This window comes from Paroedura picta, chromosome 4 (assembly GCF_049243985.1).
Source record: "Paroedura picta isolate Pp20150507F chromosome 4, Ppicta_v3.0, whole genome shotgun sequence".
NCBI lineage: Eukaryota > Metazoa > Chordata > Lepidosauria > Squamata > Gekkonidae > Paroedura > Paroedura picta.
In genome coordinates, this window is record NC_135372.1 from 74,488,142 (window position 1) to 74,515,489 (window position 27,348).

At 42.3% G+C, this 27,348-nt stretch overlaps 2 protein-coding genes across 8 annotated transcripts in view; both read right to left on the reverse strand.

Moving 5' to 3' along the window:
* The window catches only part of RAVER2 (ribonucleoprotein, PTB binding 2), a 50,184-nt gene extending 41,054 nt beyond the window's left edge, over positions 1 to 9,130 (reverse strand). For 2 of the 4 annotated variants that reach the window (XM_077333461.1, XM_077333459.1), the window contains exon 1: positions 8,622 to 9,130. In XM_077333461.1, coding sequence (XP_077189576.1) covers positions 8,622 to 8,804 — 183 coding nt within the window. In that variant the 5' untranslated portion in view covers positions 8,805 to 9,130. The remainder of the gene's footprint in view (positions 1 to 8,621) is intronic. The other 2 variants (XM_077333460.1, XM_077333458.1) reach the window with 1 other exon arrangement.
* Positions 9,131 to 16,447: 7,317 nt separating this feature from the next.
* The window catches only part of CACHD1 (cache domain containing 1), a 168,099-nt gene continuing 157,198 nt past the window's right edge, over positions 16,448 to 27,348 (reverse strand). For all 4 annotated transcript variants that reach the window (XM_077333463.1, XM_077333464.1, XM_077333466.1 and 1 more), the window contains 2 exons: positions 24,699 to 24,800; positions 16,448 to 17,732 (listed from right to left, as the gene is read on the reverse strand). In XM_077333463.1, coding sequence (XP_077189578.1) covers positions 17,494 to 17,732; positions 24,699 to 24,800 — 341 coding nt within the window. In that variant the 3' untranslated portion in view covers positions 16,448 to 17,493. The remainder of the gene's footprint in view (positions 17,733 to 24,698; positions 24,801 to 27,348) is intronic.

Here is a 27,348-nt window from a genome sequence, read left to right on the forward strand (position 1 = left end):
TGCAGCATGCAAGATGCAGCAAGGGGAGAGATTGAGAACTAAGGTTAACATGATGAGAGGGAAAAGTGGCAGCAATGAACTTTTTATCTGCTGCAGAGTGTTGATATTTGGGGATTTGCTACCAAAATGATTAGCAGCTTGTAGGGCAGCCTGTGTTCAATAATGCAAAATCTCAGTTGTGTCCGAGACTTCTTTGAAGGCTGTCTGTGCTAAGGGATTTCTAATGCCCTGTGCTGTGTCTCTTCAGTGTGCCGGACTGTGTGTGCAGTTTGAGTTGCTAATCTGAATTTTCCTTTCTGCTGTGTTGTGGATTAAAGAAGAAGAGTTGGTTTTTATACCTCACTTTTCACTACCCAAAGTGCCTTACAACTGCCTTTGTTTCCTCTCCCTACAACAGACACCCTGTGAAGTAGGTGGGGCTGAGAGAGCTCTGAGATGTCACCCAGCTGGCACATGTGGAGGGGTGGGAATCAAACCCTGTTCTCCAGATTAGATGCCACCGCTCTTAACCACTACACCAGGCTGATTGGCCTGTTGCTGGACAAAAGATGTTCCTTAGTCCTTCCCCACACCCTACTGCAAGACTCAAATTCAAGTGACGAAGATAATCTGGGGCCAAGGGACCAAGCCCTATGAAGATAGGTTGAGGGGCTTGGGAATGTTCAGCCTGGAGAAAAGGAGGTTGAGAGGGGACATGATAGCCCTCTTTAAGTATTTGAAAGATTGTCATTTGGAGGAGGGCAGGATGCTGTTCCCATTGGCTGCAGAGGAAAGGACGCGCAGTAATGGGTTTAAACTACAAGTATAACGATATAGGCTAGATATCAGGGAAAAAAATTGCACAGTCAGAGTAGTTCAGCAGTGGAATAGGCTGCCTAAGGAGGTGGTGAACTCTCCCTCACTGGCAGTCTTCAAGCAAAGGTTGGACACACACTTTTCTTGGATGCTTTAGGATGCTTAGGGCTGATCCTGCATTGAGCAGGGGGTTGGACTAGATGGCCTGTATGGCCCCTTCCAACTCTATGATTCTATTATTCTTGCACAAGAGATGTCATGATCATTCTTTCAGGGTTGTTCTGTTAAGAAAACCTCAGTGCCATGATGCTGCTACGGCTAGAATGGCCATGTTTTCTTCTCGGCATGAGTGTCTGGTAAAAGTAAGCATGATTGCAGGAGGGAATTTGAAGCCAAACCTACGGATTTTCCTGGCGTGTACAGAATGTAGAGTGATGTATTCAATTTGTCCCCTCTCTTCTGGTGTTGCTGTTCCTCTGTGAAGCAGCCATAGGATATTGACTTGCAGCACTGGTTCCATACTAGAGTTAATGCCTTTGAATGAGATTGTGAATAAATTCCATTGAAGCCGATGCTTTTAAAGCATTAAAAAAATGGGAAAAACCTATGAAGCCCCAATATTGCTCCGTCCTCAGCAAGTGCAGAATTTATATTGTTCCTTATCTTTTCTAGCAGCAATGCGAGCTCCAGTTCACTGGTTTCAGAAATACTGTTGCCCAAATTAGTCTCTCATACATCCACTGATTCTAGTAGAATTCTTGTTCAGCCTCTTATCCTACCTGCATTGATTATTGTAAAATCTTCCCTACTGCTCAATTATTTTTCTTTCTTTCTTTGTACTTCAATTACTTTATAGTTCTCTCTGTTATTTAAACATCTTTAAATTTTATCATCTGTTCAAGATTTTGCCTCATCTTTATTGCTACTTCTATTTTTTACTGGATAAACTTTTACTCCTTTGTGCTTACTTGTCTCTGTGTCTTTTTTCTGAAGAGACTCTTTATGAATAGGAGCTTTTCCCCTTTAGGTATTTTACTGTCCTCCTATATTCCTTTTAGATATGATCAAAAACACATCTGTTCTGTCCTGTAGTTTTTTCCTGATGCTATATTATACTTTGATAATTTTCTTCCTTGTAGATTAACTATTGTACAAGATTTCAATTCTTTTTTTAAAGTCTCAACCAGCTAGTGCAAAGTTTCCTATTTCCCCCTCCAATTCTTTCCTGTTACATGTTTTTAGACAATAATGATTTCAAGCAGAAACCTGTTCATTTTATTTCTGTGCAGATCTTAGTAATGTTCTTCTGTAAATAATTACTAATGATACCACTTTCAGCTCACATAAAATAAATATTGACTTCTACATAGATTGGGAGAGGGGTGGTCTGCTATATGTATGAGAACTTTTAAAAACTTTTATACTGATGCACGTACACAAGAATAAAAGTAAGGCTAGCATATAAAGATTAGTTATCAAAGTTGCCTCAGGAAACACCCTCCACCATCAACATGGTCAGTGTCCTCTCAAGGGCAGGTAGCTTAAATGTTAACTTGTAGCACTAAAAACTATACAAGAATTATACATTTGTCATCAGAGGATAAACTGAACCTACCAGTGGTGGTAATTACTATATAGCACATAGCAATACATATAAAGAGTGTGTATTCAAGTGTTTATTCCTTCAGCAACAACTAAATTAAAACACTAGTGGCCAAAAGGAATGAGAAATGTTGAAAGTACTTACAGATTCCACCCCTACCCCCAAAAAAAACCCCCACTGTGATCTGTAATAAAACCAGATAAGATTTTTGCACTGATTCTTTTCACAAATGATACTACTATACTCGTTGAAAAGATAAATTCCAGAAGGATGGCCATGTTAGTCTGTTTCAGCCAAAATTACCAAGAGTAGGTATAGTGGTTAGAAGTGCGGACTTCTAATCTGGTGAGCCGGGTTTGAATCTGCGCTCCCCGCATGCAACCAGCTGAGTGACCTTGAGCTCTCCACAGCACTGATAAAGCTGTTCTGACTGAGCAATAATGTCAGGGCTCTCTCAGTCTTACCTACCTCACAGGGTGTCTGTTGTGGGGAGAGGAAAGGGAAAGCCGCTTTGAGACTCCTTCGGGTAGAGAAAAGCGGCATATAAGAACCAACTCTTTTTCTTAAATCCCATGAGATGGCTGTGCTTACATTATATTGTAGAATATGGGGGTTTTCCACATTCTCATTTCCCTATCTTATGTGTTCTCTTTGCTGGGGAGAGGGTATTTTTCTGCACATACTTTGCACCCTCTAGTGGTTGCTTCAGTATTACATTGCTGTATGTTCAACATAAACAACCTTACCCCCCCCCCCCCGATACATTGTGGTTTGCTCTACTTCCTGCGGCAGCCATTTTGCAGCCGCATCTTCCACCCTGTGCCATAATTTCAATGGTGCCCACAGACTCAAAAAGGTTGGGGACCCCTGTCATCAATCTGAGACCAATCAGGCAGGCTTCCATGAGATTCCAGTCTCTCCTTTATGGTTTTAGATATTTATCCATGTGGGTAGCCATGTTGGTCTGAAGCAGCAGAACAAATTTAGAGTCCAGTGGCACCTTTAAGACCAACAAAGTTTTATTCAAGGTATGAGCTTTCATGTGCGTGCAACTTTTAAAGGTGCCACTGGACTTTTAATATTTATGTTAGCCCAATCATCCATAACTTTGGAACTAGTTGTCATAAGTAGGTGGATGACACCCAATCTACATTTCTTTATTCCTCTAGAAGCTGCAGCAAGTGTCTCTATCTAGGACCTGGAAGTTGTGGTAGCTGAGGAAGAAACTGAATCTAGACAAGTTAAAGATTATGCTGGTTCAAAAGGTCAGAATTCTGGTTAGTGGTCTCACTCATTTTATGTTAGCTTATTTTATTTTATTATTACATTTATATACCACCCTCCCCTGAGGCTCAGGTCAGTTTACATAGAATGTAGATCAGTACAAGGAACTTAGTTTTTCCATAACATATAGATAACCACAACAACAATAATAGTAACATTAATAACTGTAACAAAGTTAACTATAACAATGCAAACAGGTCTGGGGATAGAATGCATGAGTGGATTTCTGGGAGGGGGGAGCAGTGAACCTTTAGATGTTGCTGGTTTCGCTTGGCCTCAACTGAAATGCTCCCTTTTGCAGGCCCTGCGGAACTGTTTTAGCTCTGTCAGGGCCCTGATCTCCACTGGGACCTCATTCCACCAGGTGGGGACCAGGACAGAGAAAGCTCTGGCCCTGGTTGAGGCTGGGCAGGCTTCTCTAGGGCCAGGGATCATTAGCCAGTTGATGGTGGCAGAGCATATAGCTAATTGAGGAGCATAGGCAGTGAGGCAGTCTCTCAGGTACACTGGGCTCTGACTGCATATGGCCTTAAAGGTAATTACCAGAACCTTTAGCCTGATCCTGAATTCAACTGGCAACAACTGTAGTTGATGGAGAATGGGTCGAATGCTCCATGGTGTTGTTGTGAGGACCCTGGCTCCTGCATTTTGGACCAGCTGTAGTTTCTGGATCAAGGCTAAGGGCAGGCCAGCATAGAGTGAGTTACAGAAGTCCAGTCTAGAGGTGACCATCTCATGGATCACTATGGCTAGGTGTTCCGGGGCCAAGTAGGGCGCTAGCGGTTTGGCTTGGCAAAGATGGTAGAATGCCAGCCATGCTACTTTTGTGACCTGGGCTTCCATTATGAGGGAAGCATCCAGGATCACATCCAGGTTCCTGGCAGAGTGAACTGTTGAGGGCTGCACTCCATCCAGGGTGGGCAGGTGCACTTCCTCGCTTGGTCCCTTTCTACCCAGTCACAGGACCTCCGTCTTTGAAGGCTTGACCTTCAGACAACTCTGCTTGAGCCATCTCATCCCTGCTTCCAGGCAGCTGGCTAATGCTTCTGGGGGAGAGTCAGGTCGGCCAGCTACCAGGAGGAAGAGCTGGGTGTCATCTGCATATCAGTTACCATTAACTGATCATGTAAAGTGCCTGGGGATCCTGCTAAATCCAATCTTGCTAATGAATAAGCTGGCTGGTACAATTGCTAGAACTGTCTTTTTACGATTACATCCCATTTACAAGCTGTAATTTGCTATTCATATCTTTCTACCAGAACCTGAGACCAGACTACTGTAGTGCCCTCAGTGGGTTAATCATTGAAGTCAGTTATGGTATAAAATATGGTTACACATTTCTGATCAAGAGCTAGATATTTTCAGTACATAACACCTGCTTTGCAAACATCTCCATTGGCTGCCTATTTGCTTCTGGTATCTACCTATAAAAGCCTTTACAACCCAGAACTGGCATAGCTGAAGGATGCACTTCTTGATATGTGCTACATAGTTACATTCATCTGAGCAATGCGTCCTGTGAATCCCTTTCCACACAATGGTTGGACAAGCCACAGTGGAACAAATCATGATCAGCTATTATTATGCTATGATCATGGAACAGCCAGCCCAAAGAAGTACAGAGGACTCATTCCTTATTAAGTTTTAGAAAGGTGGGCAAAATTAAACTTTTCTATAAAATGTTTTTGTAAGTAACAACCATAATTTGGACTGTATTTTAGCTTTTCCATTGCATTGAGTCTTTCTGAGTTATACTTTGGACATTGCTATTTTTCACACTGATTAACTCAGTAACTTCTACTAGATTGCATATGAGGACACATAAAGCTGAACTGTTTTCATCGCAGCCCTTCTCTGCCATCATCCTGGGGCAGCAGCTGTCAGGTTGGTTTAAAAACAAAACAGGCATCTAGTGGAACCTTAAACATTAACAACATTTATTCTAATATTATCTATTATGAGAAAGAACTCACTTCCTTTGAGACAGAGGAAGAAAACAGTTTATCTCATTTTAAGAAAGCCACAGAAGTAGAAAGGGAAAGGGGGAGGAGCTGAGCTAAGAGAAGCCTGGTATCAAATTAGATGTAATCATCTAGTTATATATCACAGACACCAAGAAGGTCAAAGGTTCTAGCAAATATCTCATGCAGTGAAAGTAAACAAGGGGTAGTATAATATTAATAAAAGATAAATAGCAAAGTAATTATTTAAGGCATAAATTAACTAACATTAATAAAAATATATGTTATGATACAGTATATTAAGAAGAGACTATAAATGTTTCTAAAACATGGGTCCTGGTAGGTTATGAGAAATTATATAGAGTGAAGAAGGAAGTCCAAGTCTCAGTTTAAACCAAGATGATAAAACCTATATGAGTTCTTGAGGAGTTCTAATTCAGCACTTTTTCATTGTATATTCCTTTAGAATATATTGTTTTGTAGAACACTTTCAGCTCTACAACAGTATGTCTAGGAAGATTAGAAAGTGGTCTCTCTGTTGCAATTTCTTATGTCAGTGGGGTTGCCAGGTCCCTCCTGGCAACAGGTGGGGCATGGGGTGGACCTACCAGAAAAGACAAGACAGCCCAGGAGTTGTGGAAACATTAGGAAATGCATCAAGCTGCAACATCTTGGTGATGCTCTTGTATTTAGGAAAAACCCTTATGGTCAAAATGGCTTCTACCATGGAGTTTTCATTCGAATACCAGTGTCACCTGAATGTATCCTGTGTGATGACATTGCTTCATGTGCACCAGAAGTGATGTCACCAACATCATCTGGGCCTTTCTCCCTCTCCTGGCAAAACCCCCACCAGTCCGCTGATTGATGGCAGAAAGTCCTTCCTCTGATGGGGGAGCTGGCAACCTATATGTCAGGTTTGTGATTACCTCAGGCTTTAAACTGTGCTTAATTTCTGTGCTAGAGCACCCATCATTGCATGTGAGGATCCCAGATTTGATCTCTGCCATCATCATAAGAACATAAGAGAAGCCACGCTAATGGCCCATCTAGTCCAACACTCTGTTATACAGTGATCATCACCTAGATGCTATCAGGAGGTCCACCAGCAGGGACAGAACTCCAAAAGCCCTCCCACTGTTGCCCTCCAAGCACCAAGAATACAGAGCATCCCTGCCCCAGATATAGTTTTCCATCTATAGCTAAGGGTAGTCAAACTGCGGCCCTCCAGATGTCCATGGACTACAATTCCCATGGGCCCCTGCCAGCAAACACTGGCAGGGGTTCCTGGGAATTGTAGTCCATGGACATCTGGAGGGCCGCAGTTTGACTACCCCTCTATACCTTGTGGCTAATGACCATTGTTTCATATGTTTATCCTATCCCCTCTTTCTGTTGCAGTGAATTCCACATGTTAATTACTCTTTGGATGAAGATGTACTTCCTTCTATCTGTTCTAAGCCTACTGCTCATTAATTGCACTGAGTGCTCATGACTTCTTGTATTGTGAGAAAGGGTGAAAAGTACTTCTTTCTCTGCCTTCTCTATCCCAAGCATCATTTTGTAATCCCCAGTTGGAAAGATCTTATGTAGCAACAGTTGCAAAAGACACTGCAGAAATGCTACCAGACTATACAGTGCTTAAAATGGACCAATGGCTCGATAAGACCGCTCCCTATATTCTGGCTGGCATTAAAACTAAAGCTGCAAATGGGTCTCCACTGGGAAGGGGATAGTTCTTTTTTTTTTAAATACAACCTTACATGTTAAATGATCTAAAATAATTTTAAGTCTTTGAAAGAGAGTTTATTTATCACAATAGTATATTTCATTAGAATAGTCCTGTGAATTGTTTTATGCATCTATATATAAGGTGATTTTTTTTAGTAAATACTGCAAGCATGCTTATGCCCACCCAGCCTCAATCACAGGAAAAAGCATACCGAGTGAGCTGTCACTCTACCTGAGGCATGCAGCTCGTTCTGCGAGGAGTAAAACATTACATATTAGGAGCTGGAGGATCCCAGCTAATTTGTCAGTCACTTGCAATTTATAATGGCAACTGGTCTTTTGGTTAAAGCAACCCAGATACAATATTCTCTTTTAGAAATAGTAATCTCAAACAACCTTGATTCTATATTTCTCTCCATTTACACTACAATAATGTCTCTAATGACTCCTTAAAATTAACTTGCAAACCTCATAAAAGAGACATAAAACAATACATGGATACAGCAAGCTGAGAGCATACCCTTTCCAAAATCAAAACAAGACTATGAGCAGGATGTTGTTTGGGAACCACAGGCAAGAGAAAAGAAGCATGCTTCCAGGAAAGCAAAAACTGCTTCCTTTGACCTCTTTTCTATCGTTCTGAAAAGAGTGACTTCTGGCTGCTCTGCTATTCCAATTTATGGGATATTGTTATGGGTTTATAACCTTCCACTCTTTGCCCAGACACCACAGACATAGCTCCCCTACACCCAAGAATATAAGGCATATATCAGGAATATAGACTGTCCGTTAAAAAATAGGGTAATGCCAAAGCAGCAAGAGCTTCATCCCTAGCTCACATCTTCCCTGTGTCCAGCACATGCCCCCAAACAGCAGAGGGGGGCAGGCAGCTCCCGATGGGGTCCTACAAGCTCCCACCTGCACACATCTTTCACCTCCAGAAGATAGCCAGGATTTCTGCTCTCTCCCCACCCCCCTTCCCAACTCTTTAGAAGTGGAAGCTGTGGCTTCATCCATCCCTGATGGCCACATATGTCCCGGCCCCAGACCCCTCGGCTCACTTGCTTCATCGCTGCTGGCACCAAGGGGCGCTTCGCCACTCCTGGCCATGGGGCTGGACCCTGCGCGTGCTCGGAGAGTTCCACCCTCCACCTTCCCTGCGGGCTCTGTCCCGCTGGGGCTTCGTCTGACCCTTCCCGCGCCGGGGGCAGGGGTGCCGGGGGCGGGGGGCAGGGTGGGTCACCCACCTGGCTGCTGCTCTCGGCGGGCAGATTCCTCAGCAGGATCTTGCGCCTGTTGCTGAGTTCCCGCCTGGTGCTGCGCAGCCTGCGCGCGATCTCCTCGGGGGGCAAGGGGGTCGCGCTCGCCCCCCTGCCGGGCTCGCCCCGCACCTCCAACACTTCCCTGCCGGACCCCGCCGCTGCCGCCATCTTGCCGCCCCAGACACGAACACACTCTTCTCTCGCAGCCCGGGGGGAGGCGGAGGGCCAGGCGAGGCGGGCGGAGAGGAGAGCAAAGGAGGGAGCCTGGAGGGGAGCGAGCGCGGCGAGCTGCGCCTCAGCGGGACACAAAGGAAGGAAGCGAAAGTCTCGCCTGCCTCCTGCATCGCCCCCGCCCTTTAAACGTGCATCATTACACCTCTGCCTCGTAACCTGAGGGGCAGCCCGAGACTGTGCGCGGGTTCAATCGCCTCGGCGGCGGCGGCCGCTTTCAGTGGAGGAAAGGGCAAGCGCCACGCTTCCCGGGGCAGGCGCGCCCACTCGCTTCGGAAACAAGTTTTGCTTGTCTTAAGGGAGGGGGGGAGGAAGATACAATTAACTGCTGCGTGACAGTCAGAAGTTCAACAGAAACGTCCAGCTTAGAGATGCAGGCACGAGACCCGTTAAAGTTCAAGTCGGGGGAAAAAACAAAGCACCGTGCGTCCCCGCCCGCCGCAGTGCTAAAGGTGGTTGGCAACTCTGTGGAAAAGTGAATGAATGTTTTACCAGAACTTTAATATTTCACTGGCGCTCCTCAGAACAGAAGTTAGATAGCTCCAGGATCTCCACAGCAGAAGTGAGGAGTGCAACAGTAGCAAACAAAACTTTCTGGCCTGAGGAAACTTTTCCTTTTTTTGGTTTCCTGTTCTGCTTTGTGTCTAGAAGAATTTCCATTAAGAATTTAGACTCTTTAAAATCCAAAACAACAACATAAACTCTGTCGAGGTTGTTCCTACCTTTCACTGAAGAACATGAAAGTGAATAACCAATTGTATTTGTTATGTTTGTCAAGTAGACAACTTCCTGAAACAACCTTCATTTTCTACAACAGCAGAGGACCACAGTGTGGCTATATAGAGACCATATTTTTGCATGCTTTATTTTTGCATAATTTACCCAAATTCACTACACACTGTCCACCAATTAAGATGGATCCTTACTCACTGTCATTGTAACTGACAAGGTAATGAGAGTATTTATTTGCAAACAGTCACATTACTACAGCACCATAATATACAAAGTTTTACTTACATTGTTGACTGTTCCCCCACCCCCAATGGTGCTCACTTTCCCTCTTGGAGTAAAGATGAAAGAAAATGTTCTAAAAGAAAGAGTTAAATCTAAGCTATGAGTAGCCAGCAACATGGATGGCATTTTACATGAACTTGTGCTGCAGCAGATGCGCCATCACTTCAGCTAAAGTAGTTGCATAGAACATATTAGGACAGAGGAGTGAGGGGATTTTCTTGCAACTAAATCAACAGAAACATATGTCCAAATATGTGCCAGTTATATTTAGTAATGACATTGCAGATGACTGGCAGCATAGCAGCGTAAATTCCCTTCTTTGACATACAAAACATTGTATTCTTTTTGTTGTTGTTTTGTTGAAGTGTCATAAGCTTTACGGTTTCATGTTGCTACAGTATAGTTATTTATGGTAAAAACCAAAAGGTTTGAAAAACTACTTTTCAGTTCTAGATATGACTAACTGAACTGCAGTATGACAACATAATATCCCTTTGGTCTCCAATATATATATATATATATATTTAAAGGCACTATTGATATAGAAAGCTTGCTTCTACTTGGATAATGAAAGTATATCTTCATTTATCATATTTCCTGTGCCTATCATGCATATAAACATCCTTAAAACTCAGAATAGTGGCTTCCTATACATCAAACTGGTAAGATGACAGCCCAAATTCAGTGACTGTTTTTCAAACAGTAACAAGAAACTAATCCACAAAACAATAATAATTTGGCATTCAGTGAGCCAGTACACATTTTCATCTTTGGTTGGAATGTTTTACATTTTCGTATGTTTTTAGGTAAAACTCAGCCACAGAGGAGTAAACAATTGTCAATTGTAAAGCGGATAATTATTAAATGGAAAGATGTACAATGAAATGTGGCATCTGCCCATGTAATGAACTGCAATGTTTGTCTACAGTGGTGCATGGTCATTCTGGCTGAAGTGTGAAATAGCATTAGAAGGCTATGTTGAAAGGGATGGCTGCTCAGCAGGAGTATGCAAACAAATGGAAAGCCGGAAAGGAACTGCCCCTCCTTGGATTATATGATTCAGCCCTTAGAACTGAACAGGTGAGAAATTATTCACTTAGCCCTCTGAATATGTGGCAGATATTTTAAATAGCAGCACGTAATTGATTTGATCATTAAATGGCAGCTCCCAATTTGATCATGCTTTAGGCTGATACTACATTGATCAGGGGGGTAGAACTAGATGGCCCGTATGTCCCCTTCCAAATCTATGGTGCTGTGATTCTATAGGGACTTTTCTGTTAGCATCTCAAATAGTCTTACTCTGTGTGGACATTGCTTCACACAGAACAAATAACATCTCTCATTCATAGTACACTTATTTCAGTGGAACTTATTTATTTATTTATTTGTTTGTTTGTTTAGTCATTCACTCATAAGGGACACTGAACAAACAAAAACACATCATGAAAGAATATGTTATGAACAACTAAAACCAAGAAAAGCTACATAATTGGAACAATTAAAACCAGAGCTAAAATACAATTCCAAAAACAGAGTTAAAACATTGGACAAGAAGTGGGTATTAATGAAAGAACACCAAACAAAACTAAAAGACTTAACTTGCTGGTAGAAGATGACTATGGAAGGGGACATTGAGTGCAAGAGTTTTGGTCCATAACCAAGAAGGCACTCTGTCATAGTGTACTGATTAAGAGCAGCAGCTTCTAATCTGGTAAACTGGGTTGGATTCTGCACACCTCCATATGCTGCAAGTTGGGTGACCTTGAGCTTGTCACAGCCCTGATTGTGCTGTTCTCACAGAGCAGTAATATATTTATTTATTTATTATTGCACTTATATGCCACCGTTTCCAACTGGGCTCACGGTGGTTCACAAGAAAAAAAGATAAAAATACAATAAAAACCCATAATTCCCCTTAATAAAACTGTTACTATCGATACCATTATCAGTATCAAAATCAAAATCAGGCAGCAGGTGAACCACTGTCGACTAACTGTTCCCCTCATTCAGCTGGGGACAACATCCTGCTGTTCTCCTACTGGATATCAGGGCTCTCTCAGCCCCACCTACCTCACAGGGTGTTTGTTGTGGGGAGAGGAATGGAAGGTGGTTGTAAACTGCTTTGAGACTCCTTCTGGTAGAGAAAAGTGGAGTATAAAAACCAATTCCATTCTTCATATTGCCATCTGCCTTTTCTCAGAAGGAACAGGCATCCAAAACCTGGCCTCAGAAGATGACCAAAATAGACCTGGAGGTTCATAAGGGATTAGGTAATCCTCCAAACTATATAGGGCCTTAAAGGTTAACACCAGCACTTTGAATTGTTCTTGGAAACAGACTGGGAGCCAATGTAAACAGGCCAAGACTAGAGTAATATAGTTCCTATCAGCCACTGCAGTCAACACCCTGGCTGCAGCATTTTGCACCAATTGAATTTTCCGAAGCTTTTTCAAGGGCAGCACCATGTAGAGCATGCTACACTGATCTAATCTTGATGTAAACACAGGCATACACTAAAGTGGCAAGACTTTTTCTGCTTGGGAATGTTTGCAGCTGGCTAATCAACTGAAGCTTGTAAAAAGCACTCCTGGTTACAGTTGCCACTTGCATTTCCATTAGCAGATTTACCCTCAGACTACAGACCTGTTCCTTCAACAGGAGTGAAGCCCCATCCACAAAAAGTGTCACTTTAAATCTTGAGTCAGCCTTTCTGATCACTAATAGCACTTCTGTCTTGTCAGGATTATGCTTCACTTTATTATCCCCAAAACTATCTTAAGGTACTAGTTTAAGCTTCTACCACCTCACTTAGATCAGTAAAAAGCATAGAGGCCATTCAGGCCATCTAGTCCAGCTCCCTGCTCAACACAGGATCTGCCTAAAGCATCCATAAGTAGCTGTCCAGCCACTGCTTAAAGACCACCAACAAGAGGGAGGTCATCACCTCCTTGGGCAGCCAATTCCACTGCTGAACTACTCTGACTGTGAAATCCCCTCCCCCCCCCCGATATCTAGTTGGTATAGTTCTACACGTAGATTAAATCCGTTACAGTGGAGCCTATCTTCTGCCAACAGTAACCGTTCCCTGCCCTCCTCCAAGTGACAATCTTTCAAATATTTAAAGAGAGGAATCATGTCTTCTCTCAACCTCCTCTTCTTCAGGATAAAAATTTCTGAGGCTCTCGGCCTTTCCATAGGACTTGGTTCCCTGCTCCAGATCATCCTTCTCGCTCTCCTCTGAACCCTCTCAATTTTGTTCACATCTTTTTTGAATTGGGGCCTCTAGAACAGCACACAGTACTCCAGGTGCAATCTGACCAATGCAGTATATAGTGGGACTATGAGGGAGTTTTTGTATTTATCTGCCATCTTGATTTTTTAATCTCTTCTGGGGATTATCTTTGTAATGTTATATTTTAAACTAGAAATTAAGCCCATTGTAGAAACATACACACACACACACACACACACAAACACACACACAAACACACACACACACAATGTGAACAGCCATGAGCTGCAATGCTGGGAGTGGTAGTATATACATTCAATTATAAATAAATAATAAAATAATAAAATAAATATCCATATGTTTAAAAGTTGAGTCTTAATGTGTATTTTGCTGAAGCTTATCTTTTGCATTTGATTATTCCAGATGTTATAAGAGTTCTTCAGCACAAGGGCTGGCGATAATGACAGAAAAAAAGGATGAGCATGTTTTAGATCCGAAGATGATGAAATATGAAAAAGCTTGCTAGCAGTGTTTCAATGGCATTATAATTTGCCATGCATAGAGTTAGGGCTGAATATGTGTAGATCTTGCAGCCAAGAATGTCAGGCTTATATCCCTCTTGGGTGCAGATGCCCCGCTTTGCAGGATCCCTAATGCCCATCACCCACCCTTCCATGGCCCATTTTAAAAACAGGCTTCGAGCAGGGCTGTGAGCAGCAAGGTGGCCCAGCCGGTCAGCTTGGCCATCCTTCTTTGCAGGGGCTCTCCCACCCTCCCAGGACTCATTTTTCTACTAGTCTATATACAAAATTGTGACTGGACACTCCAAAATGTGCCTGTTCTCTGATTGGCCTGGGGCCTTGAGAGCCAATCAGAGGGCCAGCATACTGCAAAGACCACAGCTGCCCCCTTGCTGCTGCTGGAGGCCTCAGAAGTCTACCTGCCCTCTCTTCATATGCTGTACCATACCTGCTGGCCCCCTTGCTACTACCAGGGGCTGAGACCTATCTTCCTCCTTCACCCCCCTCCTTTTTGCTACTAGAGGCCAGCCTCTGCTGCTGCCAACTCACTCCTCCCCACCCTACCAACCTGTGTGTAGTGCTAGAAGTACTGCTGACCTCTACTGACCTCTAGTGCTGCACCCATGGCACTCCTGGCTTCTAGGGCAAGCTGCAGGAAGCCGACTGCATGCTTCACCCTAGCCCCACTTCACTCCTTGCCCTCCTTACCTCTGGGGTAGGTGGTGGGTAGCAACCCGCTGGGTGTGTTTTGCCCTGGCCCTGCCAACCACACTGCCCTCCTGGCCTTCGGAAGGCATGGGTAAATCAGCCATGTGCTCCATAGAATCATAGAGTTGGAAGGGGCCATACAGGTCATCTAGTCCAACCCCCTGCTCAATGCAGGATCAGCCCTAAGCATCCTAAAGCATCCAAGAAAAGTGTGTATCCAACCTTTGCTTGAAGACTGCCAGTGACTGCCATCCCATCCAATGCCTTCTGGTATGAGAAGCTGGGTGCATGCTCCGCCCCAGCCCTGCCGCCTGCCTGCCCCCCGATCATATGGCTTCTTTCTTTTGTTAGGCTTCTGATTGATTTCTTAATCGAAACCTGCCACTTGATAATCCTCTTTTTCTCATTTTGCAGTATTTTAAAGCTTACTCTTGGAACCATTCCAAATAAATTTGTTTGTCTGTCTGCTATTCTTTTAGTATTCTTTCTGCTATGCATAGGGCAACATTTGAACTTTTAAAAAAACAGTTCATTTTGATTGCAGAAATTCTTCTTAGCCATGATTTTTCATCCCCCCCCCCCCCATCCAGATACGTCTGCTTGTATCCTTTTCTAAATCTTCTGGTGATTACTTTTGAGAAGATTACGTTTATGAATGGGACTGACTAACTTGCAGTTTTGCCTGCTATGCGCCCTTAAGAGGGCTGCTTCGAGTTCCGACAGGGAGCAAGGTCAGGATGGTCTCAGGCTGAACTCAGGTCTTTCAGTGGCAGAGCCAGTATGCTGGAATGGGCTACATAGAGAAGCGAAGGAGTTGTCATCACTGACCATTCTTAAGACAAAAAAAGTATAAGGCTGAATTATTTAAAAGGCCCTTGGAAATCGACCTGCTGTTGTACTGATGGTTTGATATATTGTTCTTGGTTTCAGTATTTTCAAAAAGTTGTTGCAGAAGATGAAGGAATGCATTGGTAATCTTGTATTGTTCTTTTCCTCTATACACAGAACACAATTGGTTTCAGATAAATGCCAGATGATACAGATACTGTACCTTTCTGAAATATGATAAAAGACTATTATATACCTTTCTTTTTTCAAAGGCATAGACCATAGCAACACAAATGGGTACAACCCAGAGTTTTTAGTAACTCAAAATATAAAGCAACAACTTTAGACAGGAGTGTGTACTTGATCTCTCTTTCCTCAATGATCTATATTTTCCAAGTGACAGATTAACTTCAAGGTAAAAAGCCACTTAAGAACATTCCGCTATATGAAGGCCACATCTTATATATGTGGAAATTGTTGTTATATGCAATAATTACGGCCTGTCTATATTATTCCCCATGACTGGGGAAGGCACTGGCAAACCACCCCGTATTGAGTCTGCCATGAAAACGCTAGAGGGAGTCACCCCAAGGGTCAGACATGACTCAGTGCTTGCACAGGGGATACCTTTACCTTTACCTTTATATTAGAAAGAGAGGGCAATTACCCACACAGACTCACCAGCAGCGTTTCTCAAAGTATTTCAGTGTATTAAGTATGAAATGGAGGAGCTAATGGGGGGAGGGGACCTACCACTGAAGAGTTGGTACAGTTACCTTTCGATTTAAAATGATAATTTAATAAAACAAAGCTATGTTCACTCCTGTCAACAGTAATCCATAGACCCATATTTATATACAGTTTATTCCTCTAGAGATTGTAATTTTATACATAGTATAAAGGGAATTCTGATAGCACGGACATACTTACTTTACCATACTGCTTAAAAACCAAGTCTTTTTACATATTAAAGTATCCTATCATCAAAACAACATCCAGAGATTTTTTTTTAAAAACCTACATATAAATGGATGCTTATTATATATGCACAGTGCAATTCTGTTCATATTTTAAAAATAAATTGTGAGTCTATAACACACAAACACTGTGGTTTAAAACTAGTTTAAAATTATGACGTTCCATGTGGTACTAGTCAGATTGGATTAAGTCCTGCATTAATCACTATAGCAATGTTAAATTCCAGATAAAGGTGACAGCAGCATATTCTTAGTTATAAAATAAACCTCTCAGAATGATCAAAACTTTACAAGGCATTCTATTAACCTCCCGTTTATTTATCGTTATGTGAAAAGGGAACGAAACAACAGGATTATTACTCTTAATAATTTACTGATCATGAATGTTGTCTGAACATGATATTACTACATTGACTGGAATTTTATCCCAGCCTAACATGGAGTTGGAGGAAAGAGAAATAATTCCTCAGTGCTTCAGCCAAGATTTGGTATCCCTCTTGCTCATATTAAAATAGATTAAAAAATACTGTGAACCATCTTCAAAGTGTACAAAAATGGTCATGGAAACCAAACAATAATGTAAACAAATCAGCACACAATTTCTTCATTTTCCCTTTATAGCAATGTGTGTGTGTGTTTGGGAGGAGGGGTAGCTAGTTGATATCCATCCGTAGGGATGTCTTCTTGGAAAGATCCACAACATCACCAACAGAATTAAACAAAGGCTGCTTCTGTGGAGCGTTTCTATGCCTGCTTTTTCATTCCTTTCTTTTATCTCCTTCAGAGTTCATGAATGTTTTGAGTTCAATAAATAGTACAAAAATAATCCTTTATTTAAAAATCTTGAGATGCATTGTCCCAAGTCTCATACAGCGATCTGTAAGAGCACTGAACATTTTAAAAAAATCCTCTCAACAAATGGAAACCACATGGCAACTACTATTTTTGGATCCAGGGCCTTCTTTGTCTCCAGCTCCAAAGATTTCTGTTCTTCCAGTTAAGGAAAGCAAACCCCTCTCTCTCTACCTCTCCTTTGTCTGAGCACTCTTTTCTTGGCTCAGATTAACAGGGTTCAAAAGGTTCAATTTACTGTGTAAACCTTTCTTCCTGTGTTTGGAGGCTGAACATTCCTAGTGTTCCATTTTATTGAATGTTATGGCAGGTCCATTCATCATGCTAATTTGTACTCCAGTTCAGAGCCAACCTTACATTTTAGAAACGTAAAGTCTTCTTGTGAAACAAGTTTCACAAAATTAGTCAAAACCATGCCTAGTAAAGGTATAAAAAGGCCCGTCCATTGTTCCTGGATCAGTACTCATCAACTGCATTTTCCCTCGTGGCCATTAGCATTCTGCATCTACAGTATGTACTGTGACTGCCGCCTGTAAATGGTGACTGTGATGAAGCGCAGGATGGTGCAACCTGTAGTGGTGGAACTTGTGACTCAAGAGTGCAGCAGTCTGTGGTGGGGTATCCAGGTCTAAATCTTCATCGTGATTTCCCACATCTACGCCAGCTGATAATGGGTCATTATTACAAGGAGGGTTTTCACTATCTTCCTGAGGGCTCATAGTGCTGTACCCTGCAAGGAAAAGCCACAAGGGTAAGTGACAGTTTAACCAAAACCAAACCAAACGGTCCCCCCTCAAGTTTCAATGCAAAAGGCACATCATTTTGTTTTAAAATGGTTCCCCTTCCTCCATCCCTAGTTCAACTGCTTATTATCTCTTTAAAGACTGCCAATGAAATGATTCATATCTACAAAATATTTTCTGCACACATTATGGACATTTTATAGTTCAGAAGAGGAAATCTGTAATGCTTTTACACTAATTTAACTCAACTGAAGTAAACAGACCACACTAACGAAAGTTGTCCGAGACGAAAAGAAGAATCCTAAACAGGCCTGTTTCATTTAGGCCCATTATGCACGGCCGCCGAAACGGCGATTTCGGGTTGCATGGAAAATGTGGAGGGGAAGAAGCTAAGCAAACCGCTTATGCACGGGACGGGACGCAACAGTGGCAAAACCCTGAGTAACCGATTATGCATGCGGCAACCCCGGCGCCGCTTCTGGTTGCGCCCTGGTCACCCGGAAGCTGCGCTTTCTTCTGCGTTTTGCTAACACGGCTTTTTCGGCGGCATGAACTGAATCTGCGGCCGGTTGCAGCCGGCTCCGTGCATTATCAGTGATTTTAGGCGACCCCATTCCACCCCGAATGCGGACCTTCCCCTCCGTGCATAATGGGCCATATCGTGGCTTATTTCCTGTGCAGTATTCTTAGGATCGCAGCCAGTCTCCTAACAAGGCAAGTATCATGCACATTGAAAATCTACCACTCTACTATATTTATATTAATATTAAATATACTAACATTAAATATTAATATAGTAATACCTACTATATTTAAGGTATAGGTTCCAATGGTTAGCAGAAATATTAATTTGACCTTATATATTAAAATATTTCTTTTTTAAATGTTAGTTTTATTGGTTTTAGTACAGATAAACATATTGAGCAATGGATATTTTAGATTATGGGCTGGAATAATTGGATTATGGGCTGGAAGCACAGGGGTGCACACTGATGGTTTTTAAAAATGATTCTAACTGTTCAGAGTATTTATTATATATTATACAATTACTAGTAAAAAGAGAAGAAAGCTAGGGAAGAAGTTCTATTTCTCCACAAGTATTCTAAATTATCCCATAACTGCCTGATCCAGATCAGACTTGCATTTGAAGTCCAGCTACGGGGTTTGCAAGGGCATGTAGCTTTCTCAACAACATTAGATACAGAAAGAGATCTCATTCTCTACAGTTGTTCAAGTAATGGAAGAGAAAGATTATACATGTGTAAGGGGGAGCTGGTGCAGCTGCTGCCAACAAAAACACTATGGGAGACCACAAAAACAATATAGCAAAGCAAAAGAAACAACGAATCGTGTGGCCGCAATGAAGAACAGGTGAAAATAAAGTCTCCTTATTGTCTTTCTTTTAAACAATGATAAGAGTTGATGCTGAAAGCTGAGCTGAATAAGGTTCCGGTATATTCTTGTTTCAATTGTATTTCATCAGCAGCAAAGGCCATTAAGGCCATTAAAAATGAGAAATGTGTCGCCAACCTTGTAATGATCAATTTTTAGAGGAATTATATTTTAGATAAAAACATCAATAGGTGGTTTGATACAATTTTGTTATTCAAAGGGCATATTGATGACTTATATCTTCACTACCAGTCCTTTCATCCCCTACATCTATGTAACAATTTACAGGTACAAACCTAATTCCACCAATCCCATTGAGTATAATAAACCCACAGGGTCAATTACTGGCTAGGGGCTATCCTGATAAGAAGTCTGGGCTTCTCATCAACCAAAGAATGTACTCCTCCAAACCAACAGAAAAAGCCCCCAAGACTTATCTAATCGGGCCATTGCTGCTGCGGGGGAGGAACGCCGACAGGGACCTGGCTGGTTGGAGAGATCTCCCAGCCCTGGCATCCTCTGAGCAGTGTGTGTGTTGGCATGGCAACAGGGGGTGTGGCTGAACTGGGCGTCAGTTAAACGGATGGTCTGACATTACTTGGCCTCTTTCCCCCCTTCAGGGCGCCCAGAGATGCAAGCTTGCGCGCTGTCCTCCCCTAGATTTGGGGGGCCCCTTAAGGGGATGTGTGGATGCAGAGCCTGATTGAAGGCTAGCATTTCCGGGGGGCAGGAGAACCCGACAGAGGCTGGTGCCCAGAGGGGTCACTCCATAGTGCCTCCCCCCTGTTTCAGCCTGCCATTATGTCTGGGTTTTGGGGCTAGATAGCCAAGGCAACCCATTAATGGGCAGGCTGTGGTGGGCTTTCTTGTGGTAGGGTAACCACAAGATGGCATGATTCTCTTCCCATGCTTGCTACGCTCAATGTTGAATAAAGGCTGTGGCCAAATATTTTATGCCAAATTATGGTTGTCAGTGTCCTCATTAGGTGGTCAATATCCCCCTGCAAGGCAATAAATATAACAACTGACAATAGATTATCTTGCTCCCTAGAATTTCCCCCCATGTCTACCAAAATTAAGACGTTAACTTATAAACATTGGAAACGTCCCTGGACTTCTAAGGGGGCAAAATGTCCAGCACAGGTCTCCCACCCAAGTTCTTTGTGAATTGTAGTGATCTTGGGGAAGGTTTCTTACATTATACTTTGGTGAAGACAGAAGCACACACCTCTTCTGTACGGAAGAAGCAAAAGAGAAGTGGTGAGTTTGCCTCACATGATACAAGTGAACATTCTTTCCCTTCTTACAAAGCATCTGGCATGTGCAGAGGGCTTTGGGGAAAAGAATCACAGTGCACAAAAATAATGGCAGGCTATTTATCTATGACAGAACTAATGTAAGGTAAGACTGCAGCTGAAGTACTGTGTGCAGTTCTGGAGACCTCACTTCAAAAAGGATGTGGACAAAATTGAGAGAATGCAGAGGAGAGTGACAAGGATGATCTGGGACCTGGGGACCAAGCCCTATGAGGAATGGCTGAGGGACTTGGGAAAATTTAGCTTGCAGAAGAGGTGGTTGAGAGGGGATATGATTGCTGTCTTTAAATATTTGAAAGGTTATCACTTGGAGGGGGGTAGGGAATGGTTCATGTTGGCAGCAGAGGATAGGCCCCACAGTAATGGGTTTAAACTATATGTAGAATGGTGCTGGCAAGATATGAGGAAAAATTTTTTCACAGTAGTTCAGTCATGGAATAGGCTGCCTAATGAGCTCCCCCTCACTGGTGGTCTTTAAGCAGCATCTGGACAGATATTTATATTGGATGCTTTAGGCTGATCCTGCATTGAGCAGGGGTTTGGGTTAGATGGTCTGTATGGCCCCTTCCAACTCTATGATTTGATGGTGAGCAGAAAGGAGGAGGAGAAGAGTGAGGGAGAGAGGTCAACCTGGCTTAATTTCCCTCCTTGTTTCTCTTGCTGCCCAGTGATGGTGCCTGATGGTGCAATTCATCTGACTGAAGGACTGACTGACAGGCAAAAGAACACAGAGGAGTGGAATAAAGGAGTCCCCTTCCTCTCCCTTGCTTGTCTCTGTGCAGGCACTTGGTGATCTGCACTCTTCAAAGTGGTGCAGAAACACAAATTTAGCTTCTAACTAGTCTGAAAACCTGTTGCCATTTTTATCCCATACACAGGGCCCACATGACAGCTTGAGATAGCAACATTTACTCATAGTGGTTCCCTAATTTTTGGTAAAGGTGTTTTCACTTTGAATATAACATGCCAATTTTGCATGTCACCACAAACATCAGAACATGCATAAATGGAGGTTATGATCATCTAAAAGAACAAAATGATAAGCAGAGAGCTGCAATGGCTAGAAGGAAAAAAGGAGTCTCCATGAGCACTATCAGCGTTATTACCCTTCACTAACTAGCCAAAGTCTTCTGATGTACTGTAAAAACAGATTAAACAGATTTGGTCAAAATGGATTTTACAAGATTCTTTTTTGTAAATCTACAAAAATGGTCTCATACATTCAACATTCTCCATCCCTCAAAGAAAGCTTTGTAAGTACCAAAAAGTGCAAAGAATTCTATGAAACTGTCCACTTATGACAGTCCATGGGACACCAATTCATTACATGTTTTATCCTGAGCCTTATTCATCCTTATCCAATTGTTTGTCAAAACTGTTTCTTCTCCCCTTTCCTTTTGATTAATTTTAAAAGTTATGTTTTTCTGCATGCCTGGGAAGTCTCCCAAATAAGGAATGACCTTTACTTTGCTGCTTACATTATCATTATGGAAGTCAATAGTATAAGCTGTCAGCTAGGAAAGGATCACTAGGGGTTGCAGGCACATGATGGAACAAAAGCTTCTAGCATATTTGAAGGGGTGCCTCAGAAGCAGCATTTCTTTTTGGTCAACTCAGAAAGCTGGGAATTCATTCACATTTAAATCATATCCCCTTCATAATGCACAGTGTAACAGAGGGCACAGCGTGGACTTAATAAGTATCAGACCAGAGGAAGTTCTCTGTTATCATCCTAGGAAGGGGATGCAAGAAACCTTTTTGGATGAACGCCACAGTACTTTAGGAGGAGCTAAGGGAGGAAAAGGAAATGTTCAAGATATGGAGGGAAGGACAGATCTCTAAAGAAGAGTATCTCCAGGTTACTAGGCATTGTATGTCAGCCGTCAGAAAGGCCAAAGCTGGGAGTGAGCTGAGCCTGGCCAGGGAAGCCCACTATAACAAGAAAAGCTTCTTCAGATATGTGAGGAGCAAAAATGAGGCAACAGGCCTGCTGTCGGATGGAGAGACTCTGACAGAAGATGGGCCACCAGCTTCGGGAAACGTCGAAAGATATCTGTAGTCTGGAGATGAGCTGTAATTCCAGATGATTCCCAGGTCCCACCTGGAGGCTGGTAACCCTACTACAGAGAGGTGCCTTTACAGGTGTTACATATAAGGGGTCTTAGAGTAATGTTTCAAATTATATTTTCTACAGATGGAAGATGGCAAGACAGTTAGGAGCATCTTAGCCAAATGAATAAGATCTGGGCTAGGTATCTGACCCCTCCCATGTAGGTACATTAATACCTGAACTAGGCTACAGACTAAAGCCACTGACACTTAGCACAGCTTGCAGCTTGTAGCCCTGTGTGATCCATGCCAGAGGAACCAACACCAGCCTAGGATGTCCTTGAGGCTTATCATCTGCTTAAGTCTGACTGGGAGACAGAGAGAGATGGATAAACCCATTGCTAGAGAAGGATGGGTTTATAAGGAGCCAAACATTGCTAGGTCCTTGGCCTCTTATCTTTTAGTAATTCAGCATAAAATACCATCCTAATTGTTTTTATAATTAGGGTGGGCTTAGAAGGGAAAAGGGCTTAGAAGGGATAAAAAATTAGTGCGGCTATGCTTTAGGCTATGATCAATAAAAAAGTACCACTGAAAGAATTAAGGAAGTTTGACTGGGAGCTGTTGTGTATTTTTGTTCAAATTTGTATTGGCTAATTGCATTTTGCTTTCCAAGACAAACTGTTGCTGGTGTGAGAGAAAAATCAGGATAAAAAAATCTAAATAAATAAATACTTAAGATGTCACAAAAATAGAGTATAAATTTACTTTCCAATTGTTCTCGTCACCAAATTAAATGTTACTTCTTAAATCTGAAAAATGCATGCCAAAAAAACCTAGCTAGACAGTACTGCTTTAAGTATATGTTTCCCTTTGAAATTCTAAAACTGGCAATGTTGCACATTCCTTTACGAGATACTTGGCAACTTATCTACTGGCAGGCTTTTTCATGTTTTGTACATTTGCTGATAATTCTGGAAAGGACTGATTAACTACAGCATATTGGCAATGTGATAACAGTGATTCCGTAGACCTAAGTTTTCTTTTAGGTAGAAAGTAGCTTTCCCTTTGCTTCACGCCTGGCACCTCAGACAAATGAAAAATGAGTACCATCTTCCATGAGTACCATCTCAGATTTTACATAGAAAATGTATTATTTCTTCTAATCCAGTATTCTTCCTGAAGAATATGCTCTCTGGATGGACAGAGACTGATGTGGGGTATAAATCCTCTCAAATAACACAACACAGCCATGCAAGAAGACTGTACCACATGAATGCCTGACAGTGCCAATCGACGCTCAATGTGCTGACAGCTTTCTGCATGAGCATGTTGTCATCTAAAAACTTTCAAGTGCTCCGAGGAATAAAATACAAATACAATCCTCTCCCATCCCCTATTTAGCAACAGAACAGATCCATATTTAGTAACAGAAATGACATGAAGATACAGCTGACGTCCCTGGCAGAAATCCTTGCTAAGCTTACATTAAGTTTCCTTAGTGGACTCATCAGCTTGGTACAGGTTCGAAGACCCTGAGGCTGTATACACATATACTGGGTATTTGTCATACAGCAATTATATGGCAAAAATGCAGACACAATTGACAGTGGAAATGCCAAAAAATGATATGAATGATACATAGAATCAATTGACCCATAATGCATAAAAATAAGGCATTTCAGCATCTGGAAGCCCAACTGAGGCTTAGTTTAACTGGAAAAGTAAAAGGAGATCCTCAGTACATGTTGCTGGTAATTGAACTTTGTTTTAACAAATACACATAGAGAGCTATTTGAGACAATGCCAGAATTTGTTTTTTGGAATTTCCTTTCTCTTCCAAAATGTTTTGAAAGATAAAGACAAAAAAGAAGAAAAGAGATAGTAAACTTGGTAATTCTCTTTCTCCAAGAACATTGGGAAGTTGTATAACAATGTTGATACCATTTATGTTTAAGATACTGAGTAGAAAAAAAATTCCACTAGAAGATTCATATAATAAAATCACCCTACAAAAATAGCTTCAGTGCTGGATAATATCTTGTACTGGGATGGAAAGTGCCAGCACTGTTTTAAGTATGAATCAACAAGAAAAAGAGTTTGGATGCTCTATTTGGTGATTTATCTGTCAAGTTGCCAAGCAACACAAATAAGATGACTGTGTAATGCAGATGTCAGCAGCTTCCAAGGTCTTACCATGATCACTTTCTGTTCCTGACCGCCCCCAGTACCGCCGTCTGCGTTCGGGACTGTGCGCATGCCGCTCAATCACTGCTGCTATGAACCGGGTGTTGCTGACTATAAATGAATGAAAAAATGAAGACAACACCAACAGTTATGTAAACAGAAGATCTTATTAGATTTATAGAGCGCCTGTCTCCACAAGCAGGCTTGGGATGGTTTACAAAATAGTTAAAACTTTCATAATCAAAATTTTAAACATCCTCCAATTAAAACTCCCAAACTCCTTCCAACCCCCCCCTCCCCCCAATCTTCCATCTGGCCTACAGATTGGCTACTGGCAGGGAACACATGTCCAACCAAGAATAAAAAGGCAGGAGGAACCTGGAGAGGCAGGAGGCTCATAAGCATGGAAGAAGCATGTTATCTTACAGGCCCTTTAGAACTGCAATAACTCTATCAGAGCCCTAATCTCAGATGGCAAGTCATTCCGCCATGCTGAGGTCAGGACCAAAAAGGCCCTGGTTCTGGTTGAGGCCAGGCAGATATCTTTGGGCCCAAGGATTACCAACAAATTGGAACTTGATGAATGCAGTGTTCTCTAGGGGGCATATTGAGAGAGATGATTCCTTGGATGCGCAAGACCCAAACCTTGTTATAGGATTCTTACAACATTACAATAGCGGTTAATCTTTCAAACTGCAGAATAAAAATTTGTTTTTATAACTTTTAATGGGCCCTCCAACAAAAGACACCCCCATAAGATCTTAATACGGAAATAGACCTATTGATAGGGAGCGTGTTACAAACAACAGAATCATTAAGAAGGAAGCAAATCTCCTTCAAGAGTATTGTTTATGATGTTGTACATCACCCTGAGCCAGCTTGCCGTGAGGGTAGTATATAAACCAAATAAATAAAATAAATAAAGCTAGTGCTACAACTACCCTAGGACAGGATGCAATTGAGAACTTCACATTCTGCCAGGAATTTGGGAGTGATTCTGGATGCCAATGGATGCCCAGGTTCCCAGAGTAACCGAGCTGGCATTCTTCCATCTTTGCTAGGTGCGGCTACTAGGACCCTATCTGGCCTAAGAACACCTGGCCACAGTGATCCATGCGACTGTCAACTCTAGCCTAGACTGTATGCTGGCCTTCCCTTGTTCTTGACCCGGAAACTTCAACCAGTGCAGAATGCAGGCACCATGGTCCTCACTGTAACATCTTGGAAAACTCATATCTAGCCAGTACTGAGGCAGCTGCATTGATTTCCAGTTGAATACTGGATCAAGTTCAAGGTTCTGACTTTCAAGGCCATCTGTAGTATCTGAGGGACTGTTTAATCCCCTATACCCCTCACAGGGCTTTGAGCTCTGTGAGTACAAGCCAGTTGGTACAAACCCTGGTCTTCGTGAAGTTCACCTGGCCTCAATCAGGGCTAAAAAGGCCCTGGCTCCCGCCTACTGGAATGAGCTGAGGGCCTTGACTGAACTTCCCCAGTGCAAGACACACTGTCCCTTCCCCTCTGCAAGACAGAGCTCTTCTGCAAGGCTTTTGGTTGAGGCCAGGTGAGGAAGATCTGGCCCTTCCTCCAGTATCCTGTCCTTGGTTACATCCCCGCTGGGATGCATACAGCAGAATTAACAGCTTGGGGGAGAGGTTTGGATAGAGCAAGGGGAGTCAGGAAAATGGGTGGGTAGGAAGGGGTTTTTAGTTGCATGTTTTATTCTGATGGATTGTATTTTATCTATTGTTGTGAGCTGCCACAAATTAGCAGTGCTAGAAGGGGCAGCATAAACATTAATTTAATCTGTCAGCAAAACACGTCCACATCTATTATAAATATGCCTTAAATGATTAAAATGTCTGCAAATAAGTGCCACAGAAGACTGGCAGTTAAGTGCAGAAAGTGTAGAGAAGCACTTCAAACTGCAAGAGAAAATCAGTGTGGTCCAAAATGGGTTATATATTCTACTAGTCAAGCTGCTCCTGTTCCTCTTTTGTCTCATTTCTACCTTTCCTCTCTGTGTTTTGTTTTCTTAGAATGTAAGGCGTGAGTGCACGTTTGGTGGGTGGGGTTGTATCTTTTTACTGATGTGATGTATATGAGCTTTAATCTCTTTGAAAGCTGGTGAGTCATTTAAGTTTCAGTTTTGACTTATTTATTTAAACTTTGACCTGCACTCGTGGTCAAAACACCGTCTAGGTTAGGAGTCTGCAGTGAAGAAGGGTAATTGGGCAAAATTGCCCTTCTCTTCCACAAACAGAACTCTGTGAGTGCGAAAGGCAGGAGGGACAGGATGATTGCATTTGATTTCTCACTGCACTGCACCTCTCTCCAATTCTTGTGTCCTTTCTCCCCAAAGAGATACATGATTTCCAGCCCCATTTTTCTAGGTGTCAAAATGCTCTGGATGGGGATAATCTGTGAGGCTTGCACTTGCTGTTGGTTGGATAACACCCATTGTTTTTGAGGGTGCTGAAAGATAAAATCAAGAGCAATGCAGAAATATGCAGGTAACAACTGCTTGAACTCTGGCTGAAACTGTATCTGTCTTTGCAAGAAAGCAGGAGGTGGAAAGATACATTGTTAGACCTGGCTTCAAATAGCCACAACCTCAGCGGGTGGTCCTGGGCAAGTCAATAATTTTCTCTTGTGGGTT